The sequence below is a fragment of the Crinia signifera genome, chromosome 7 (assembly GCF_055691185.1).
Source record: "Crinia signifera chromosome 7, ASM5569118v1, whole genome shotgun sequence".
Classification (NCBI taxonomy): domain Eukaryota; kingdom Metazoa; phylum Chordata; class Amphibia; order Anura; family Myobatrachidae; genus Crinia; species Crinia signifera.
The window spans coordinates 149,101,759-149,123,016 of NC_139223.1; the positions used below are offsets into that span (position 1 = coordinate 149,101,759).

General features: G+C 45.9%; 1 protein-coding gene across 5 annotated transcripts in view; it reads left to right on the forward strand.

The window, feature by feature from the left end:
* KCNH7 (potassium voltage-gated channel subfamily H member 7) overlaps positions 1 to 21,258 on the forward strand; it is a 416,570-nt gene that overhangs the window by 382,454 nt on the left and 12,858 nt on the right. For all 5 annotated transcript variants that reach the window (XM_083153933.1, XM_083153934.1, XM_083153936.1 and 2 more), the window contains 2 exons: positions 3,776 to 4,033; positions 13,435 to 13,606. In XM_083153933.1, coding sequence (XP_083010059.1) covers positions 3,776 to 4,033; positions 13,435 to 13,606 — 430 coding nt within the window. The remainder of the gene's footprint in view (positions 1 to 3,775; positions 4,034 to 13,434; positions 13,607 to 21,258) is intronic.

A 21,258-nucleotide genomic window follows, 5' to 3' on the forward strand; every position in this document is an offset into this window, starting at 1 on the left:
CAAGAATATTTAGTAACAGAATTAAATCTCACCCCTGTGATAAATAGAGAAAACGCGAAGACAATAAAAAATATGGATAGTCAATAAGATCCTGCTATAAAAAATGAGCCCTTGTTTACTTCTTATTGATACCTGAAGTGCATTCAAAGGGATGATATCCGTGATCAATATCTGTGACAGTTATATTTGTGATCCGGTTTTCAAGCTGCTTGCCTGTAGCGAATGCACCATAGGCTATTGCAGGGGTGGCCAACCGGTCAGAGGCAAAGAGCCGAAAAATATCAGTTGCCAAGCCAAAGAGCCAACGTCATGCGCGCGCCAAAAAGGGGCGTGATCAGGGGAGTGGTCAGGGGCGTGGTCATATGACACAAGGAGAGTGGCCACATGACAAAACTTTATGCCCCCAGTGCCAGATATGCCCACCACAGTGCCAAACATCATATGCCCCCCACAGTGCCAAACATCACATGCCCCCCACAGTGCCAAACATCACATGCCCCCCACAGTGCCAAACATCACATGCCCCCCACAGTGCCAAACATCACATGCCCCCCACAGTGCCAAACATCACATGCCCCTCAAAGTGCCAAACATCACATGCCCCTCAAAGTGCCAAACATCACATGCCCCGCAAAGTGCCAAACATCATATGCCCCCCACAGTGCCAAACATCACATGCCCCTCAAAGTGCCAAACATATGCCCCCCCACAGTGCCAAACATCATATGACCCCACAGTTAGGAAGCTGGGCCCTCCAGCACAGGTGTTGCCCACAGTGCAACACCTATGCTGGAGGGCCCAGCTTCCTAACTAAAGGGCCCACCTAGAGGGCCAGGAGGGCCCAACAAACAAATGAGCCACGGGCCCTTCTGGCCCGACTAATGCGCACACAGGCCCGAAGGGCCTGAATTTGCCCACGGGCCTAGTGCCCGACACCCGGTGGTCTAGGGTGGATGGAGGGTAGGAGGCCAAAGGCCCCTACCTGGTGTTGGGAGAGGCCGCTGGGGGGAGCTTCGTCAGCTCTTTTGCTTCCCACCCCCGCTGGCCTCTCCGGGAGCCATCTTCTTTTTTCTTGCAGAAGGCGCCGGAGATCTTCTGTCTTGATCCCGGCGTCTTCTGGCCTCTTCAGCGGCGCCGGAACTCTTCTCTTCGCCGCCGTCTTCTGCGCCATCCTCCGGCGGCTTCTCGCGTCTTCAGGAGCGCTCCTGCGCTCCGCCGGCGTGGAGAAGACTTTTCGCCCTCCCGCTGGCGTCTGATGTCAGACGCCGGGGGCAGGGCGGAAACGGCGCGGCGAGCGCTGATGGCTCGCCGCGGTCGTTTCCTATTGGCCGCCGATGCGGCGTTTTGAATTTGGCAGCCGAATTGGCGCCAAATTCAAAACCCCGCTTTGCAGACGGGAGGCTGGAGCCGCATGCGGCTCGCGAGCCGCGGGTTGGCCACCGCTGGGCTATTGCATAGATGAAAACAAGCCTTAGGCTTTAGTACATGATGCCAAATAATACCAGTACCAAGACTTTTCTAACAACAATCGGACACCTTACTGAATGCATACCTCCCAACTGTTCCGCTTATCGCGGGAACGTCCCGGATTTTTGGGACATTCCCGCGTCCCTCCCGTGGCTGGCAGTGTCCCGCGGTGGGGGCAGTTGGGAGTCCCCCCCTGTCACCCTGAATAAACGCTGTGCGCATGTGCACAGTGTCTATTCCTGCAGCCGGTGGGGCTGGGGACATGGCCAGCAGCTCACAGAGCTGCTAGGCATGCCACCACAGCGGCAAAATTGGGGGCGTGGCTTTGTGTGAGCCTCAAGTATAGACCACGCCCCCTTTCGTTAGGGCCCCCCTAAAATGTAGCTGCACCTGAGGTGCGCATATGGCTGTCCCATCCCTTAGGAGGGATGAAAGCTGGGTGGTATGCTGAATGCAGATTAGTCAAATTACTTGTAAATAAATAAAAATACAGTCACAATGTGATATTAGTTATATTCTAGCAGTTAATTCGGTACTTGTGTAGTTTCACAGCAGCAGTTACGTAGTCAGCGCAGTGTCCCTGTCAGAATCAGCGTAGTGTTCCCGCGGCCAGCGTAGTCAGCGTAGTCAGCTTGTGTCTGCGACTGTGTGTATGTTCGTGCCTAACCGGAGCTTACACCGTTAGCGTAGTCAGTCAGCATTATGTAGTTAGCATAGTGAGTCAGCGTTGTGTCTGTGCTTATTATATTGTGTGGGAACCATTGTCAATTTTTCACCTGCCGGACATGAAAGGTGTGAATGTGTTCTTAAAACACCCCCACTATCCAACGCCAGCGCCGCAGTACACGTCCTCCCGACCTGTTCATACTCCCACTATCCACGTTGGCATGGAGTTGACTTTATAAAGGGTGCGCTCGCCACACTTTATAGAATCAACTCCACGCCGAAGTGGATAGTGGGGATGTGAACAGGTCAGGGGGATGCGTACCGCGGAAGCTTGCCATGCTTCGGGCTGACGTGTATAGTGGGGATTTGAAATGGAGGCATTTGCCAGTATGTAATATGGAGCCCTGCAGCACAAATTTCTGAGACACACAAGCGTATGAGACGCAAGATCGCCCTGGTGGTTATCGGAGCTGTGTGAGAGGCTCTCACTAGGCTTGCCAGGGACGCCGGGGACAGAGCTGCAGCTTGAGGGAACAGTGCGGTGACTACGCTGCCTGACGGGGACACTGCACTGACTACGCAGGGCTGCCATAGGGACACTATGCTAACTACGCTAGGTTGCCATTGGGCTATGCTGACAGCGTAGCAGAGCCTGCCGCCATGAAACTACACAAGTACCATTAATTCTCTAGTGGATTCCCATATGCTATAACCATTCTAATAGGGCCTACACACAAGGCAATTTAAGGCCATTTTATAAGTGATCTGCCTTAATTTGACTAGATCACTTAGAAAATGACCCTACATCACTATGTGGGGCCATAGCGATAGCAATGTGCAGCCCGCGCTTCGCTATCACCGAGAGATGTATAACCAGCATGCTGGATAAATCTAGTCATCACCCATGTTCTCTCTATTGAGAACACGGACAGTGACAGACTACTCAGCGCACAGCGCTGTGTGCTGAGCAATCTGTGCTTAACTAGATCGCTCAGCACACTGCTCCCTTCACCCCGTGTGTAGGCTCCATCTCACTTTTGATAAAAAGAGCGATCTGTCTTTGGATTTTTTGCTGTTATTGATGGTGTCATAAATATAATCAAGATAATGACTCCATTATTTTGAAAAGGACAATGGTTATACTCATACTAAATTAAAATAGACTCAAAAGCTTGTTTCGAAACTTGTACTGAAAAAGCAAATATGAGAAGGGATTCAGTATGAAATCCCGGCGGTCGGGATCCCTCCCGGCGTTCAAAATCCAGACGCCGGTATCCCGACCGCCAAAATCCCGACAAGGGGGGGACGTGGATCGCCCCCCCTTGCGGGCTCGCTGCGCTCGCCACGCAGCGGGCCCGGTGCCTCGCTACGCTCAGTGCGCTAATTTATTCTCCCTCCAGGGGTGTCGTGGACACCCACGGAGGGAGAAAGTGTCGGGATTTCGGCTGTCGGGATTCTGAACGCCGGGATCCCGACCACCGGGATTTTAACTGCATCCCATAAAAAAGTGCCTTGTACCTTGGTTATGTCCACGAATATGGCATCAGCCCGCTATATATCAGCAATCAGGGTGAGCAGGTGACGTTACAAAAATACATTAACAGTTTCAATAATATTATCTATGTTTTACTTGTGTCTGTAGATTGCAGTAAAGACAACAGTCAGGATGGGTCAGAGAATTCACTGGATAACCCCAGACATTATTCCTACAAGAAGAATCCAGAGAAAAAGAAAAGTGGGTCATCGTCACAGGTCTCTTCCATTACTGAGCAGAAGCCATTATTTGCTGAGCTGGCTGGTTTTAGCTCTGCTTTCCCAAAACCCTCAAGGCCACAGTTTGAAGAAGCAGTGTGTCCTTCTGATACGTTCACGCTTACCCAAAGAAGTTTGTCATACAGAGGTAAGAAGTATCTTTGGTGTATTATCCTTCTACTAAACCTACAACTGTAATGCTTTAGCACACTTAGGGCGGGATGTATTAATATACATCGCCGCTCTTCGCCGGGTGTCCGCCGCGATGCTGCCGCATATGTACTAACATATGCGGCTGGCATAGCGGTGCGGTAATGGAGACCCCTCGCGATACCTGTACTGTGGTCTGCGGGGGGGACTCCGTCTCCTCCCTGCCGGCTCCTGATGCCTACACGCCAGGGACAGCTAAGCAGGCTGTCCCCGGCGCCTCCTCCTCCCCCCTGCAGCCGGAAAGACATCCGGCTGCGTTGATAGGGGGAGGAAGGGCTTACCTTCCGGGGTCCTGGAGGACCTGCAAGAAGGTAAGCCCAAGAGAGGGGGAAAGGGGTGGTCGGCGAGGCGGCGGGGTTGCGGCGACGCGGCGTGCGGCGAAAAGAAGCCCATAGGCTTCTATAGGGGCGAAAACGGGGCGGACGGGTAATAGTACATAGGAAAATGTGGTAAAACCCCCGTTTTACCGCATTTTCCCTTTAGTACATGCCGCCATTAATAGGCTCTCACGGCTAGGAAAATGGGACAGAACTATTATTATTATTATTATTATAATTTTATTTATAAGGTGCCACAAGTGTTTCGCAGCGCCGTACAAAGGAACAATACAGGGACACAAAACTTGGCATAACATTGAATAAATAACAAAAATACAGTACAAATAAAGAGCTCCACAGTTCAATACACATTACAGCTTAAATATAAGTAGTGAGGACTCAATAAACATACAACTAGAGGCTTGAGGCCAATTATGGAGATGAGTATGCAGACAAAGATGGTCACTGAGTGTTTGAGTATAGGAGAGCTGTGAGTGAAATGTGAAGAAAAGTGGGCTTTGACAACAGGAGGGAAGAGGGCCCTGCTCGGAGGAGCTTACAATCTAGTAGGAAGGGGAGACAGACAGAATACAAGAGGTGCAAGCAAGTGGGTGGTGGCTAGATAGCAGGATATAAACAGGCAAGGGGTCGGAGAACCAGCTAACTAGGAGAACTGGGTGCTGGGACATGATTAAAATGTCAAGAAAAATATTCCTGTGGTGGTCTAGTGGTGACTGTTGCGGTGGGTCTGGCTGCTGTGCTTCGGTAGGTAAGTATATCCCTATCAAACCCCATCCTTAGTGCCTAACCCTAATGTCCCCTCGCTCTAACCCTCTCCGTAATGCTTTACCTTAGCACTCCCCTTCCGTAACCTAATGAAAACATTTCCATCTTAAGGTGGCCATACACACACAGATTTATCTTCAGATCTGGCTGAAATGCTGGAAAACTGACAAACTGTCACTCATCCATAACCATGTTTTTGTTCCAACCAGCCAGATCTGAAGATAAATCTTACTAGTGTATGGGCACCTTAGGACTAAGGGGGGTATTCAATCCCGGGTCACGACTGTCGAGCTTTTTGCAGACTTTCTAAATGACCCTGGCCCATTTTTGTTTTGCTCTACAGCATATCACCAGGTGGGATTCAATTGTCCCGTCTGCCGATCGGTGAGAAGGGGGCGAGTCTGCATAAAACGGCTGTGAATTGTCAAGATTCGCCCATGATTTCATCAATTCACTGTCGTTATCGACAAAACGGGCCCTACAGTCAGGCCCGTTCTGTCGATCTGCCTCTTTGATGCTGTCGGGCAAGACAGCATTGAATAGGCACCCGCTGCTATTTCCCCCGTCGGAAATAGCAGCGGGGATTGAATACCCCCCCCCTAAGACTCATTGCCAAAACTAAACAAAATAAAAAGATTTGGGACATTCCCAACACATAAGAAATATAGGGCTCGCCTACCACCACCTTCACCCCCTGCCGCCGACCGCAATTCTTCGCTAGCATGCGGGGGGGTGTGCACGAGAACACAATTTTTAAAAAGACACTTAAATGTTATTACTTGTGGATAAATGCACAGCACCACTGGTACCAATAATAAAACACTATATTACTGTACTATACTGTATATACTGTAAGCTTATATAGTATTTCGATTTTCTAATTGTGAACCATGCAGTAAACCAGTGGCATAACTATAAATTTTGCTCCCACCTGCCAAAAAGTTTGTGTTGCCCCCCACCACCACCCCAGGCTCCTCCCCAGCATGTGACGTGGTCAATTGAATCAGTGGGGGGGATTTATCATCTCTGCCATGGCCGCACCCGCACTGCGGCTGACTCGCCTCCGGTGCTTGGCCAGCAGGCAGCGGAAGGCAACAGCATGTCATTGCGTCGAGCAGGTGCCGGCGCCCACATAGACCCCGCTGTGGCTTGCTCACCCAAGCGGCAGCTGGGGCTGCCATACAGTAGTTACGCCACTGCAGTAAACCTGTATAAAACATGATAGAATATTAACATGTAAGTCATAAAGTACAGAGTATAGATTTTGGTGATATGATCATGAATTCTTACCGGCCTTCAAAAACCCAAAGCTTCTTTTTCCAAACTTGTCATGAATGACTTTTCCAACTGAAAGATTTCTTTCCACAGGCTTATTTCGGGCTGAATCATTGTGCCCCTGCAGCCATAGCAACTCTTACCAAGGCAACCCACTGCACATCTTAGTCTGAGCTAAATTTAGAAAGTCTGCAAAAAGTGTGCATTTTTTAACAAGCCCGTACATGATCCGATCCGAAATATTCCTCTATGAAATACGTAGAATGTGTCTTTGTTTATTTTTTCTGCATTCTACCAAAAGTAAGACTCTAGCATAAATACAGCGTATAAAGCAAACTAACACCTACTGTACTGTAATAAAACTCCAGATTCTTGACCTAATGCAAAAAAAAAAATTAGTAATTATTTTATTTTTTGGGCTGTGGCCTCTTACTAGATAATATGCTTTCATTCTAATTTTATTAATTGATTTACAAGAACAATCCAATTACAGGGATTGCAGAGAATGTTCTAAGCACAAAAACATTAGTTTATTATTGGTTTAATGTATCATAATGACCCATGTAAACATAATTACTCTTAGCAAGGCCAGACTTATATAGATTAGTGACAAGTATATGATTTCCTTTATTGCATCATATTTCTGGCCAGTAAGTAATGTGACTAGTAAATATGTGATAAGGTGGATACAGGTGTAAAGGAATTATAATTTGTGTGTTGTATCCTGTTTTAATGAAGATACGTCATTTTCTTACTTGAAATGTGTGTTTTTGTAGAAATTCCCTATAATATGAATTAAATAAACTGTAAGATGTATTACAAATTGGATATTAACGTTCCGGTATATTTACAAAATATGAATTTAGATTTTCACCAATTAAGGACATTTTACCTCTTTTTTTGAATAATCGTAGCAATTTACTGCAGATGACATTGGCTGGGGGTCCCATGCCCTGGACTTATCCAATAGCAGGGTTAAGAACCTGCCGGATATAGGTCACCTGGGCGCAGTGGGCATTCCCATAATAACAGACAGCATTATGCTAAGAACCACTGAAATGCAATATAGAAATATTATTACCAGGCTTAGCATTGGTATTTAGTGCGCGCACCTGCACTCTCCTCCTTCTGATAGCTGCACTACAAGTCTCAGCAGGTAACACCTCACATTATGTTCAGGGTGTGCAATCCAGGGTCCCTCCCCCTAAGAATAACTTGGCCCATCTAGTCTGCCCTGAGCACATGTACATGTACCATACCTGCCTACTTTTGAAAAGTAGTTTGAGGGAGATTATAGTTGGTAATAAAATTTTGCAAAGAGCCCCACTGAGGTGGTGTGTCATGCTCCACCTAAAGGGCGTGGCTAGTTCATACCGGTATATGGCGAGACTGTGAAAAGAGATTGTGAAGGAGCACCTAGAAACGTGGGTGTGTACTGCTACATCTGAGAGGAATCTCAGGCAGTTAGTAAAGCAGCCCATACACGCTGCTATGAGGGCGTGCTGTACTAGCACGGATCACATTGCATTGCATTGCATGTGCATCCGTTGTGCATGCAATGCGATGCAATTTGATGAAACCTAAGTACAAAAAGTATGTGCTTGCATGTGATCCGTGCTAGTACAGCACGGAAAGCACGCCCTCATAGCAGCGTGTATGGGCTGCTTAAGAGATACTACACTTGGTAAAGTGCTGGGAAATGGTGCTGATGATTCAATGTAAATGTATCTGTCTCTCATTCCTTTGTTCCCAAAAAATGTAACAGTGTAATGTGGGCTAGGTGAAATGAGGGAGATTGCTAGACTAATAAGGGAGAGGGGGAGATTTCTGCTATCTTAGGGAGTCTCCTGCAGAATGCAGGAGGGTAGGCAGCTATGACATGCACTGTGGGGGGTACTTTGGGGCGTGCTCCACCTCTCGCAAATTTACAACTCAGTCGGAGTCAGACCCTAAATCCCTTCCTTGCAATCCATCTGGAGGGCGGGGCAATCGCTGTGAAAGGCTGGTTACAATTGAGTTGCTTGAATTGTGGGAGCGCTCTTTATGAGTTCTTGAAGTTTATTAGACACAATTTCACCATGTATAAATCCAAAATTGAACTGACCCTTTAGCGTTGTGTAGGGAATGTCCTTGCTTTATTACTATACTACAAGTTAGAATTCAGCTGTCTACTGTTTGTGGCCTGAATGAATTATTAGCCAGTATATAGTCTGCCTGCAGTATAAACCCAAAGAAAACGTATTTGTGCACCTTACACTGCAACTTGGTTTGTCCACTTACACAGGAACTCTTTTGTTTGTTTTGCTCGCAACTCTAAATGAGCTCTTAAGATTACAGCACATCATGTATTGTGTAAAAACATGTGGCGGAGACTATGGGGTAATTCAGACCTGACCGCACGGTCGCGAATGTGCAATGGCCAGCATTTTTCTTAACACTGCTATTAAAAGGCCAGTTACCACCCTCAGAGGTCTACTCTCTTTCTATCACCATGCAAATAGAAAAAGTAGCAGGACTTCGTACTTGTTGGGCGCGTACATTGCATCCCAGACGCATGCATAGTTCATAGATAATCGGCTGTTGTACGCTCAGCTCGGAATTGGGCCCTATATTTTGCAATCTTTGCAAACTTGCTGGGCTTACCAGTTAGTACCAACTAGACAAATCATTATTGATTCTTTACCACGAAATGTGCAATAAAATCTACTATGTCCATATTATTGATTTCTTACTGCAAGAATAAATAGGAGATTAAATTACTTGCTGACTTGAAGTAAAGGTTTTTTTTTCATGTTTTTCTATAAATAAAAGGAAAATGAAATAAGTTACCATCACCATCAATGCATGATACTAATAAGTCCAACATTTCAAGGAACATTATTTTCATTATTATTATTAACAGTTCTTATATAGCGCATACATATTCCAGGGCGCTTTCCAAAGAATAATTGAACACTCATATCAGTCCCTGCCCCAGTGGAGCTTACAATCTATATTCCCTACCACATGTACACGCACACACAGACATTCTAGGGTTAATTTTGTTGGGAGCCAATTAACCTAACGGTATATTTTGGGATTGTGGGAGGAAACCGGAGTACCCGGAGGAAACCCACACAAGCACAGGGAGAATATAGAAATGCCGCACAGTTAGGGCCATGTTGGGAATAGAACCCATGACCTCAGCGATGTGAGGCAGTAATGCTAACCATTACACCATCAGTATTGCCCATATGTAAGGAACATAAAAATACCTTACAAATAAAAATAAATGTCAAGTACAGATGGAGCCTTCATCAGCTAGCCTTCTCGGAATAGCCATGGCTCACCAAGGCCTATTGTTCTCAGCTGCAAAACAATACATAGACCAATACAGTAGGGCAGGCCTGGCCAACCTGTGGCTCTCCAGATGTTGTCAAACTACAAATCCCATCATGCCTTGCCACCGTTTTGCTATAAGGGAGTGTTAAAACTGTGGCAAGGCATGCTGGGATTGGTAGTTTCACAACATCTCGAGAGCCACAGGTTGGCCTGTCCTGCAGTAGGGGATTAGCATAGGATTAAGTCCGACAGCTCTGGTTTACTTAATCCTATTAAAGGACTAGATGAGGATGGCTCTATCTGTGTATATATATATATATTTTTTTTTACGACAATATTTTTCATTTTAACTAATTTTCTAACAATATATTGTGCCTCATTCAGCAGTCTCTCGCATGTTTATTTTCTGTGTGCAGTTTGGGTTACATTCAGAGATGTTCGCAAACCCAATGGTTCCCTACATTTCTGATGTTTTCAGATCTGCGTATGCACAGGGATCTGTACCACGTGCGCGCTGAGCTCTGTCTGCCCCGTCGGTCACAGCATCCCCTGAGCTGCAGCATGATTGACATGGAGGTGGGAAAGGCCCAATATTCCAGACTGTTGGGTCATGCTTAGGCCTGTGGCCACGTTCTTGGAAAGCATATTTTAGCACAGCTGCTGCATATGAAGTTGGCCCTTTGTCAGGTGCTAGGTGCAGATGTAATACCCTTTGTAAATAAAACCAAGCTCTTTCTATTTTATTAACCATAGAAAGCATTAGATCAATGGGTAGCTCTGTGTCCTGTCTACGCAGACAGAGGTCTCTACAGTGAATTCTGCAGAGTGGTTGAATGCTTAGGAATGAAGAAGAAATGTAACGACCAGTTCTGTAATAATGATAATAGCCAACAAAACCTCTGTCCATATACTGTACACAATGACAGGTTGAAGGATGCTATATCAATTAGCATGATAAACCCATCTGACAATCAATCGGCCTGTGCATCAGCCATCAGCAAAGCGGCCAGGCCGAGCCGGAGCTACTGGCCGCACACCGTTACCTGCACTGAGGCTTCTGATCGGTAATAGTTGTTAGAACTGTTCTCTGTGGACTTCAGACGACTCGTGTGTCTGGCTTTACGGTTGACTTGCTCTGGTTATTGTACTTGGGATGTCCGCCTGTGCTAGCAGAGGGAACTGAGAATTATCAGCAAGGGACTGGAGTGATTACTGTATCTGCCAGCCAGGAACATGCATGGGCATGACTGTTATGGAGGAACCATAGGAACGGTGTTATGTGTCTATTACTCTGACTTGTCCTGTACTTACTAGCTAGTTATCCAAAACAATGAAGAAGGGCTATTACACCATACACATAGGCCCTGATTCTGGTTGACTTGCTCGCAGTTTACTGAGTCCCAGAGGGCCTGCCCTGCCGTCCGCCGAATTGCTGCCGCTGTATCCCCTGGCAACCATGCAAGTGGATGTGTCATGAAGACATATCCTCTCATATGTGGCCGCAGCAGGAGAAATCATTTGATGGTCGCCGACCATCGAATGATTTCTCCATGGCACACAAAGAGTAGAGATTGACTTATATTTGGGGGCTTCTGGCCGAAGACAAGGCGGGCAGCTGACGCGTCATGTGATGTCAGCCGCCCGCCACCAGCACACCTTCTCCCACCCGCAATCCCATGGGAATGCCCAGTGGTACCATGGGGACGCCCATGAAACGCTGGGCGTTCCCATGTGCGCGACCCGGGACCACCGCACCACACCCACCACCCGCACTGCTCCGTGCGAACGAGCCAGCGACTATGCAAGTCCCCGAGTCCGTTCACCAAGAGAGCCTCCACATGCACATAAATCGCATGGCGTGAGAGGGGGTGTCGTTTATGGGCCGATCTGAGCTGGATTTGGGCTGATCAATTTGTATTTGTTGGGAGGTTTGTATATTTATAACTCTAAATACAGTTATCAGTGTCCTGTCCCAGCCACAGTGGCGTAACTATAGCACCGCAGCCCCCGCCACCGCGGGGGGGCGCTGTGCATATGGGGGCGCCGGGGGCTGCGGTGCTATAGTTACACCTCCCCCCAATCCCCCGCAGGCTTACCTATTTCGCTGGTCCCGGCGTCTCCGTTCTTCTGCTGAGGTCCACCACAAAATGGCCGCCCCCATATCACACACAGTTCTCTGAAACTGTCTGCTGTCCTCAGCAAAAGAACGGAGCCGCTGGGACCAGCGCGAAAGGTAAGGCTGCGGGGGATTTGAATGGGCGGCGGGGGGCGCCCCCCCCCTAACGGCGGGGGGGCGCCGAAAACGTAGCTACGCCGCTGCCCAGCCAGCCAGGTCTAGGTGGTTGCATTGTCAGTATTACTCCTGTAAATTGAACATTGGGCCTAATTCATGTTTGCACACAAATGCAATTGCTATTTTCTAGGTTGCAAAGCTGCTAATGTTTGCAATTGAAGCTGCCGCCCAGGAATAAAAAGAAATGCCTTCCGGAAGTCTCTCTGGACATGTTACATCTGCCCCACCTGCAGTGTAACATGGTTTTGTCCATATGAGAAAAAAGTCATAGGGTTGAGAGAACTTAGGTCAACACATGAAATAGGTCAACATGGTCATTAGGTTGACACAAGACTGAAGAGTTTAAAACTGCATTAACCACCCGCATTGTGTGTGCCACAGAGCTGTTCACTCATATCTCCAGGAACATGTGGGTAGATGTATGAAGCAGTGGCATACTTGCCGACTTTTGAAAACTAGTTTCAAGGAGATTACAGTTGGTAGTACAATTTTGCACAGCGCCCGATTGAGGGGGTGTGTCATGCTCCTCCCAAAGGGTGTGTCTAGTTCCGTATATGGAGAGATTGTGAAAAAAGATTGTGAACGTGGCACCTAGAAGCGTGGGTGTGTACTGCTACATCTAAGAGGAATCTTTTAAAATGACTTAGATCCAAATATAGATGAGCCTAAAAAGCAGTTAGTAAGAGCTACTATACATGGTAACGTGCTGGGAAATGGTGCTGATGATTCAATGTAAATGTATCTATCACTCATTCCTTTTTCCCAAAAAATGTAACAGTGTAATGTGGGCTAGGGGAAATGAGGGAGATTGCTAGACTAATGAGGGAGAGAGGGAGATTGCTGCTATGTCAGGGAGTCTCCTGCAGAAAGCAAAAGGGTAGGCAACTATGAGCAGTGATAAGGGAGGAGAAGTGCCTGGTACTTTATCACCATCCAATCAGCTCCTACCTGTCCCCTTTTAAACCCAGCCTGTAACTTAACAGTCAGGAGCTGATTGGTCAGTGATAAAGTATCAGGCACTTTATCACTTCTCCTCTGTTATCACTGCTTCATACATCTGTCCCTTATTCCAGATTCTGGGCCTGATGCACTAAGCTTCAAAAGTGCCTGCCCTGTCACAGACAGTGTTTAAAAAATGTCAGACAGGAGCTGATTGGCTGGCTGTTTATCACTCTCCATTTTATCACTTTTGAAGCTTAGTGCATCTGGCCCTCTATGGGTTAATGTGTGAGGAAAAGGGGCTTCAAAGCCCAAGTCTTCCATCCTTTTCCTTACATGGTAATGACTGCATGTACAATAATTGCATCTAGCCCTTAATGTAATAATGTGTTTATTGTTGTGTTGCAGATATAGCGACTCCCAGGACGTGGGAGAGAGAAGCTGCTGTGCTGCAGGACAGTGTAACCACCAATCACACAGCATTAAACAATGTAGCCTGGGGGATCTGCGAAGGCGAAAATGACCTGACGTATGGAGAAGTGGAGCACAGGTTAGATTTAATGCAAGAACAAATGAACAGGTACGTACAGTGTAAATGGCTGCAATGTACTTACACTACAGCGGAAAGCCACATTTTATTCTCATTATCTCTGCATACTGTATGTAACCAATAACATAAGGCCTGAGCACAGGACACAATTGTATATACACATCATATATATATATAGAATAGACGTCTTCAGGGAGGAACTCTGCTTTAAGTAATAGTTTCAGGTACTTGTGTATTATCACGGCGCCCCCGATATTAAGTTGCACGACTTTTAATCACATCGCATGCCATACACCCGATGCACACCGATGCGATTTAAAATTGTATAAGCCCCCTATACGATTTTAAATTGTATAAGCACCCAAATGGGTGCTTACAATGTTAAATGCACCCCCACGCCACCCCAGTATGAACGCCAATCCAAAGCGTGGCGCAGCGAGACCGCGATGGGCGGCGATACGCATCCTCCGACCTTTTTATACCCCCACTATCCACGTCGGCGTGGAGTTCATTTTATATAGTGTGGCGAGCGCAGCGAGCCACCGAGCCTGAAGCGTGGCTAGCGCAGCAAGCCCCGCGAGGGGACGCGTATTACGTATTCCGTGGGGCTCGGTGCACCGAGCCCGAAGCGTGGCGAGCCCCGCGAGGGGATGCATATTACTTTACATGTATTCCGCGGGCTCGCTTCGGGCTCGGTGGCTCACTGCGCTCGCCACACTAGATAGCATCAACTCCACGCCAACGTGGATAGTGGGGGTATGAAAAGGTCGGAGGAAACATACCGCCGCCCTTCGCGGGCATGCTGCGCTCGCCACGCTTTGGGTTTACGTTCATAGTGGGGGTGGCGTGGGGGTGCATTTAACATTGTAAGCCCCCATTAGGGTGCTTAGACAATTTAAAATCGCATCGCATTGTATGGCATTGTATGCCATATACAATGCCATACAATTTTAACATTGTATGACATCGGGGGAAATCTCGTCGCATCGCATCGCATACCATTGCATACCTTATGGTATGCGATGCGATAAGCGCCGTGATAGTACACAAGTACCTAGTTTCATAATAGAGGACAATCATCATTTAGAATAAGGGACAGTGAAACCAGTAGTGGTTGTTTCGTGTTGTGTATCTTCAATAAGGGCTTTCCCACATGGGTGACTTCCACACGGTAACATAGTTATTATAATTTATCATATTCCACAACCTCCTACTAAGGGGGGATTTATCAAAGCTGGGAGAGAGTGATAAAGTACCAACCAATCAGGTTCTGTCATTTTAAAAAGGACTCCGGTGCTAGTGAGTTACTGCACTCGGCCCACCTGTAACTGTGTGAGTAAATTTGTGATTTTGCCCAGCGTGTATGGACAGCAATGATGCGGAAAATCGCTGGGCTGAAAATTGCTTAGTCCTCGTGGGCTCGCTGCGCTCGCCATGCTTCGGGTTCACGTTTATAGTGGGGGGGGGGGGGTGGCGTGGGGGTGCATTTAACATTGTAAGCTTATACAATTTTTTATCGCATCGCATTGTATGGCATTGTATGCCATATACAATGTCATACAATATTAAAATTGTATGACATTGTACAATATCGCGCGATATAGCATTGCATACCATCGCATGCCTTTTGGTATGCGATGCGATGGGCGCCGCTATAATACACAAGTACCCAACATTATTTATTTGAATTTATATAACAAATGTGAGCGACGCTGGCGTTTTCAGTGGATATTTTGCGCCTCTCTCACATACATGAAAAAATAGAGCTGCGCACCCAACTGGAGTATATGGAAGCAGTTTAATACTATTACACAAATACAATATAGAAATAAAAATAAAAATAATAAAAAAAAAATGAAAATACAATAAAAACACAGAATGTAAAAAAGAGGGAATATACAACCGGTTGTATTAATTATAATCCAGTCCTGGTAGTATCGATTAGTATCAGGTTAGTACTGTTAAAAGCATATTATTACTGACAGTCACTGTGCATTCCCGGATTTTGATGTCATTATTAGAAACGTAGTATATTGCAGTATTTGTTAGTAGTTCAATGAAGTGTGTGGAGAGCACAAGTCCACCGGCAATACACTTAAGAGGATCGGTACCTCTGCTTACACTGTGACCAGCTTTCCTGAGAAACATACTCCGGATAAAGTTGAAAATTCGGCTAATCAGCGCCATCAACTGGGAGGACAGGACATAGCAGCACAAGGTCATCTGTAAGGTACCACTAATTGTCTGGCCAGACGTAAAAAGTTATTATTAAAACTTCATTGAACTACTAACAAATACTGCAATATACTACGTTTCTAATAATGACATCAAAATCCGGGAATGCACAGTGACTGTCAGTAATAATATGCTTTTAACAGTACTAACCTGATACTAAACGATACTACCAGGACTGGATTATAATTAATACAACCGGTTGTATATTCCCTCTTTTTTACATTCTGTGTTTTTATTGTATTTTCATTTTTTTTTTATTATTATTTTTTTTATTTCTATATTGTATTTGTGTAATAGTATTAAACTGCTTCCATATACTCCAGTTGGGTGCGCAGCTCTATTTTTCCATGTTTTCTTCTCTCTGCCTGGGACTTTGAGCAATCCCAAGTAGAGCAGCAGTACCTAACGACGAGTAAACTCTGGCCGACCCAAAATTATTAATCAATAAATGAACATCAATTAATATATAATCAATTTGGTGGGGTGCAGGACTTTTTTCTGTCTCTCACATACATGTTGGCACTCAAAGGGTTAATAGAGACTTATAAAACCGTGGGTACTTGTGAGTTATCTGGGCGTCCGATTTTTTGATTGTATGCCTTTAGTTAAGGCATACAATCAGATGCGATGCGATGCGATATCGCATCGCATCGCATGCGATCATCGGATGCGATGACCCGATTTTTCCATAGGAATCAATGTTAAAATGATTCCTATGGAAAAAGGGGTCCTTTTCATACCCCTACTATCCAAGTGGGCATGGAGTTGGATATAAACCTGTGGCGAGCGTAGCGAGCCACCGAGCCCGAAGCGTGGCGAGCGAAGCGAGCCCCGCGAGGGGACGGTATTCCGTGTCCCCTCGCGGGGCTCGCTACGCTCGCCACGCTTCGGGCTCGGTGGCTCGCTACGCTCGCCACAGGTTTATATCCAACTCCATGCCCACTTGGATAGTAGGGGTATGAAAAGGACCCTTTTTCCCATTGAATTCCATGTTAAAATGGACTCAGTCCATTTTAACATTGATTCCTATGGAAAAATCGGGTCATCGCATCGCATCGCAACGCATCGCATCCGATGGTCGCATGCGATGCGATGCGATGTCCCGATCCGACCCGATTTACAAATCGGACGCCCGGATAACTCACAAGTACCAAACCGTGTTCTGTGGGTGGTATTTGGACGGTGACAAAAAAAATAAGAACGTTGAATTGCTTTTTTATTCATAGAATTTTCTTTTAAGTGTATACTTTACCAAGTGCATGTTTTTATTGTCCAATGCATTTGTCTTCATTTTATCCTATGGTAGAAAAAAATTCCCTCTTTATAGATGATAAGAATACAAGGTTGTAGAGCAAGAGAGTAAACGATGGAAAAAACAACTTTCGCATAGTTGGACGGTGTTCAAAGATCTTCAAGATCTGAGCATGTGCAGGTCTTGGAATACGATGTTGCTGACAGTGCCCCAAACCACGCAGCATGATTGGCATACTGATGGCATTTGTGGGTGGCGATTCTGTCAGCGCCAGGAAGTGTCCCATAAAATGGGGGTGTTAGCTCTTTTTTTCTTGTGTAGTGTGCGCACTATGGGTCCCCATGGGCCGAGGAGCCTTTACGCACTGCACCCATTATAAATACACCAATGATGTCCGTTGTTCATTCAGGTGATCCAATACTGCATCTTTGAAGATGCAGCACCGGATCATAGAAGCCGGCAATGGGTGTCTTTTTACTTCATATGCCTGATGACGCTTATTTTCAGGACGGCCGCGGCAAAGATGCACCTGCTGTGCTATAGTGTACACCTAAAGATTCTAAAGGGGCCTACACACATAGCGATTTAGGGGCATTTTCTAAGCAATCTCACTAGATCGGTTAGAAAATGCCCCTACATCGTTCCGTGTGTAGGGGCCATAGCGATGCGCAGCCCCGACAACGATATCGCCCGGCGATTAATATCCAGCATGCTGGATAAACCTGTAAATGCCAGTGTCAGGGCCAGTGTTCTTACCGGAGAACACTGGCCCTGACAGATCGCTCAGCACACACATCGGCGTGCAGCACTGTTTGCTGAGCATTCTGAGGAATCTAGCATCGCTCAGAACACTCAGCAGCACATCTCCCGGTACTTGTGTAATAACTGGGCGCCCCATTTTATGATCGGGTCGGAAAAATCGCATTGCATCGCATGCAACCAAATCGCATGCGATGCGATCGGCGCAATTTTCCCATAGGATTCAATGTTAAATGGTCCTGTTCATATCCCCACTATTCAAGTGGGCATGGAGTTCATTTTATATAGCGTGCCGAGCGCAGCGAGCCACCAAGCCTGAAGCGTGGTGAGCGCAACGAGCCGCGCAAGGGGACGCGGAATACATTTTAAGAAATCCGCGTCCCCTCGCGGGGCTCACTGCGATCGCCACGCTTCGGGCTCGGGGGCTCGCTGCGCTCGCCACGCTATATAAAATCAACTCCATGCCCACTGTGATAGTGGGGGTATGAACAGGACCATTTAACATTGAATCCTATGGAAAATCACGTCGATCGCATCGCATGTGATTTGGTTGCAATGCGATGCTATTTTGCCGAAAATCGCGTCGCATCGCATCTGATTGTATGCCTTAAGTTAAGGCATACAATCAAATAATCGGGTGCCCAGATATTACACAAGTACCCATCTCCCCGTATGTAGGGCGCAAAGGAGGGCATATAAAAACTGATAGGATAAAGTCAGCTGATGGTGAAAAGACCATTAACTTATGTTTATAACATTTTTGAATAGATATGTTTATTTTTATTTTTGCATATTTAATTCAATATGCTACTTAATGAATATGAATGCTGAAAAGTAGAGTCGAACAAAATGAAAATAACTAATTAAAGCTCCTGGTCAGTATGAGTAAATACAAATTAATCTGCTTCTGTATTCAAATATCCAGCATAGCTTGCAGTACAAACAAATTATGTTCCTTTGCCTTTACTAGATTATTTTACCTGTTTGATATTCAGAAATTTGCTTAAGAGCCTGAAAACCTAATTTTGTTCATAGTCATTTAAAACCGCAGAACTTGAGCAAAAACCTGGCACTTTTTATAAAGCACTGAGCAAGCTCTCCCTCTGCTGGCTGTGTTTGGAACTCAAAATCAAATCTAGATTTATTGTGTTATTTAAAAATATTTTGATTATATTAAGCTGCCAGGAGTGATAACTCTGTGCATTTTGAACTAGATTAAAGCACCGTGCGTTTTGAACTAGATGTGATGCAATCTAGTTAAAAAAGCACAGGCAGCACATTAAGTATGTATGTATGTGCATGGGAGCGTGCCTCGCATCGCACCGCACCGCCCCATCGCAACGTGTGTGGGTGGCTTTAGTTCTGTCTTTTCATTTCAAGCTAAAATCTATTAGACACGTTCCAGAGCAAAATATGTAGGATCACTGGAGATCAAATTGTGTGTCTGAATTGGCCCCTATGTGTAAATAGATTTTAGTTTTCTGTTTATGATAAGCATACCAATGAAGAATAGTTTATCAAAGTCCACTTACAACTTATAGATTTGTTCCCCAGTTAAAAAGTAAATAGTTACTTGTTTAATGTTATGTAGTGTTTTTTGTTGGCACGCTTCATTTTGTTGGCTCAGCCAATAGATTTAATAAAAAAAAAAAAATACAAAAGTGCTACAGGTTCACTGATGAAATAGAAATAGAGGACAATGTGGCTCAATATAGTAAAAGTACTAAGAAAATATAGTACTTTAACCAGGATGCAGTCAGCATCCCAGCAGTCAGGATGCTGGCGTTCAGTACACCGGCATCGGCATCCGACTGCCATGAAAACTCCAGCACTGGACTATTGAATGGGATAGGGTTACCAACAGTAGACATCCAGATCGGTGAGTATGCAGGCCAAAGTAGCATTCAGCCGGGGGTTTGAGAGAAAGGGTTAGGTTTATACCCCTTTCACACCAGCCACCTGGCAATTACCTGGCATTTGTGAGTGCTATATAATTTTGCCGGGTGCAGCCTGATCCCACCACACCACGGGCAAATTGCCGGGTTAAAGCTTTTCAACCTGGGAATTTGCTGAAAAACCCAGGTTTTTCTGTGGTGTGAACGGGTCAACATGGGTCTTAAATCCTGGCCCTCCGACCATGGTCAAGAGCAGGGTTGGAGTACCGAGATTTAAGACCCATGTTCACACCAAAAGAAAGAAACTGGGTTTTTTTCCAGCAAATTCCCAGGTTGAAAAGCTTTCACCCGGTAATTTACCTCTGATGTGAAAGGGGTATTAGCAGGGCCGGCTCTACCACTAGGCAGCTCTAGGCAGCTGCCTAGGGGGCCAGGATCTAGGGGGGCGACACCAAGTCTGCCTATTAAAAAATAAAGGATGTCTGTGAGGATCCTTGTTGTACTTAATGCAGGTGGTTGCTGTGGAACCTCCAAAACCTCACCTCCATACTTTCTCTTGAGGCATACTTCCCTATTTTGCTTCCCTCTCTTCCTGTACTCTGCTGTGGGTGGCAAAGGGGAGGGTGCTGGGGGCCTCCAGAGAAAGCAAGAGTCTTGCCCACCTACCTGGGGGGTTGGGAGGACCACTCAATTTTGGGAGGCTCCCTGCTATTCCAGAGTGTTAATCAAGTATGCATTAAGGGGTTGGAAAATTATTATTGGTGACAGTATGGGGGGGGGGGGGGCAGCAGTAGGCTGGAGTTTTGCCTAGGGTGCTGAGAAGCCTTACACCGGCCCTGGGTATTAGGCACTAGTGGGGGGACTTAGGGTTAGGCTGCGGGGAGGGGAAGGTTAGGGTTAGGCTATGGGAACAGGGGGGGGGGGGTGTTTAAGGCCAATACTGTGAGAGAAATGGATTTAGGAAGGGGCCATCTATGTTGACTTAAAACAGCTTTAACAACTTTGAACAGCTATACACTTTGTGACCACCTAGTGCAATGTATAAATTAGAATAGCCCACTGATATGCATTTATTTTATCTTTAAATCCCTATCCCTAAACTCAGTCCTCAGGACCCTGCACTCATTACTCACTGACACATTTTAAAAGATCCACAGGTGGAGCTAATTATTTTACTTGATTCTGTGAGGAGATCTGCAAAACATGCACTGTGTGGAGTCCTGAGGACTGACTTTGAGAACCTGTGGTATAGTAGAATGTTAACAAATATTGAATAATGTTTTTGTTTTATTTAATTAGTGATGTATCACTCATGGGAAATTGACATACTGCATTGGTTTAGGTTTATGTACATGTGTTATTATATACAAATGAACAGTACTCTCAAATAAAAATTGACTTGTAGACATCTATAAATCACCTATATCTAATCTATATAAGTGATGTACTCCCGACATATTTATAGGAATAATAACCGCAGTTTACTAACCGTTGACAAGTTCCAGTGTTCATTAACAGGGCTATAAAGAAATTATTTCTTC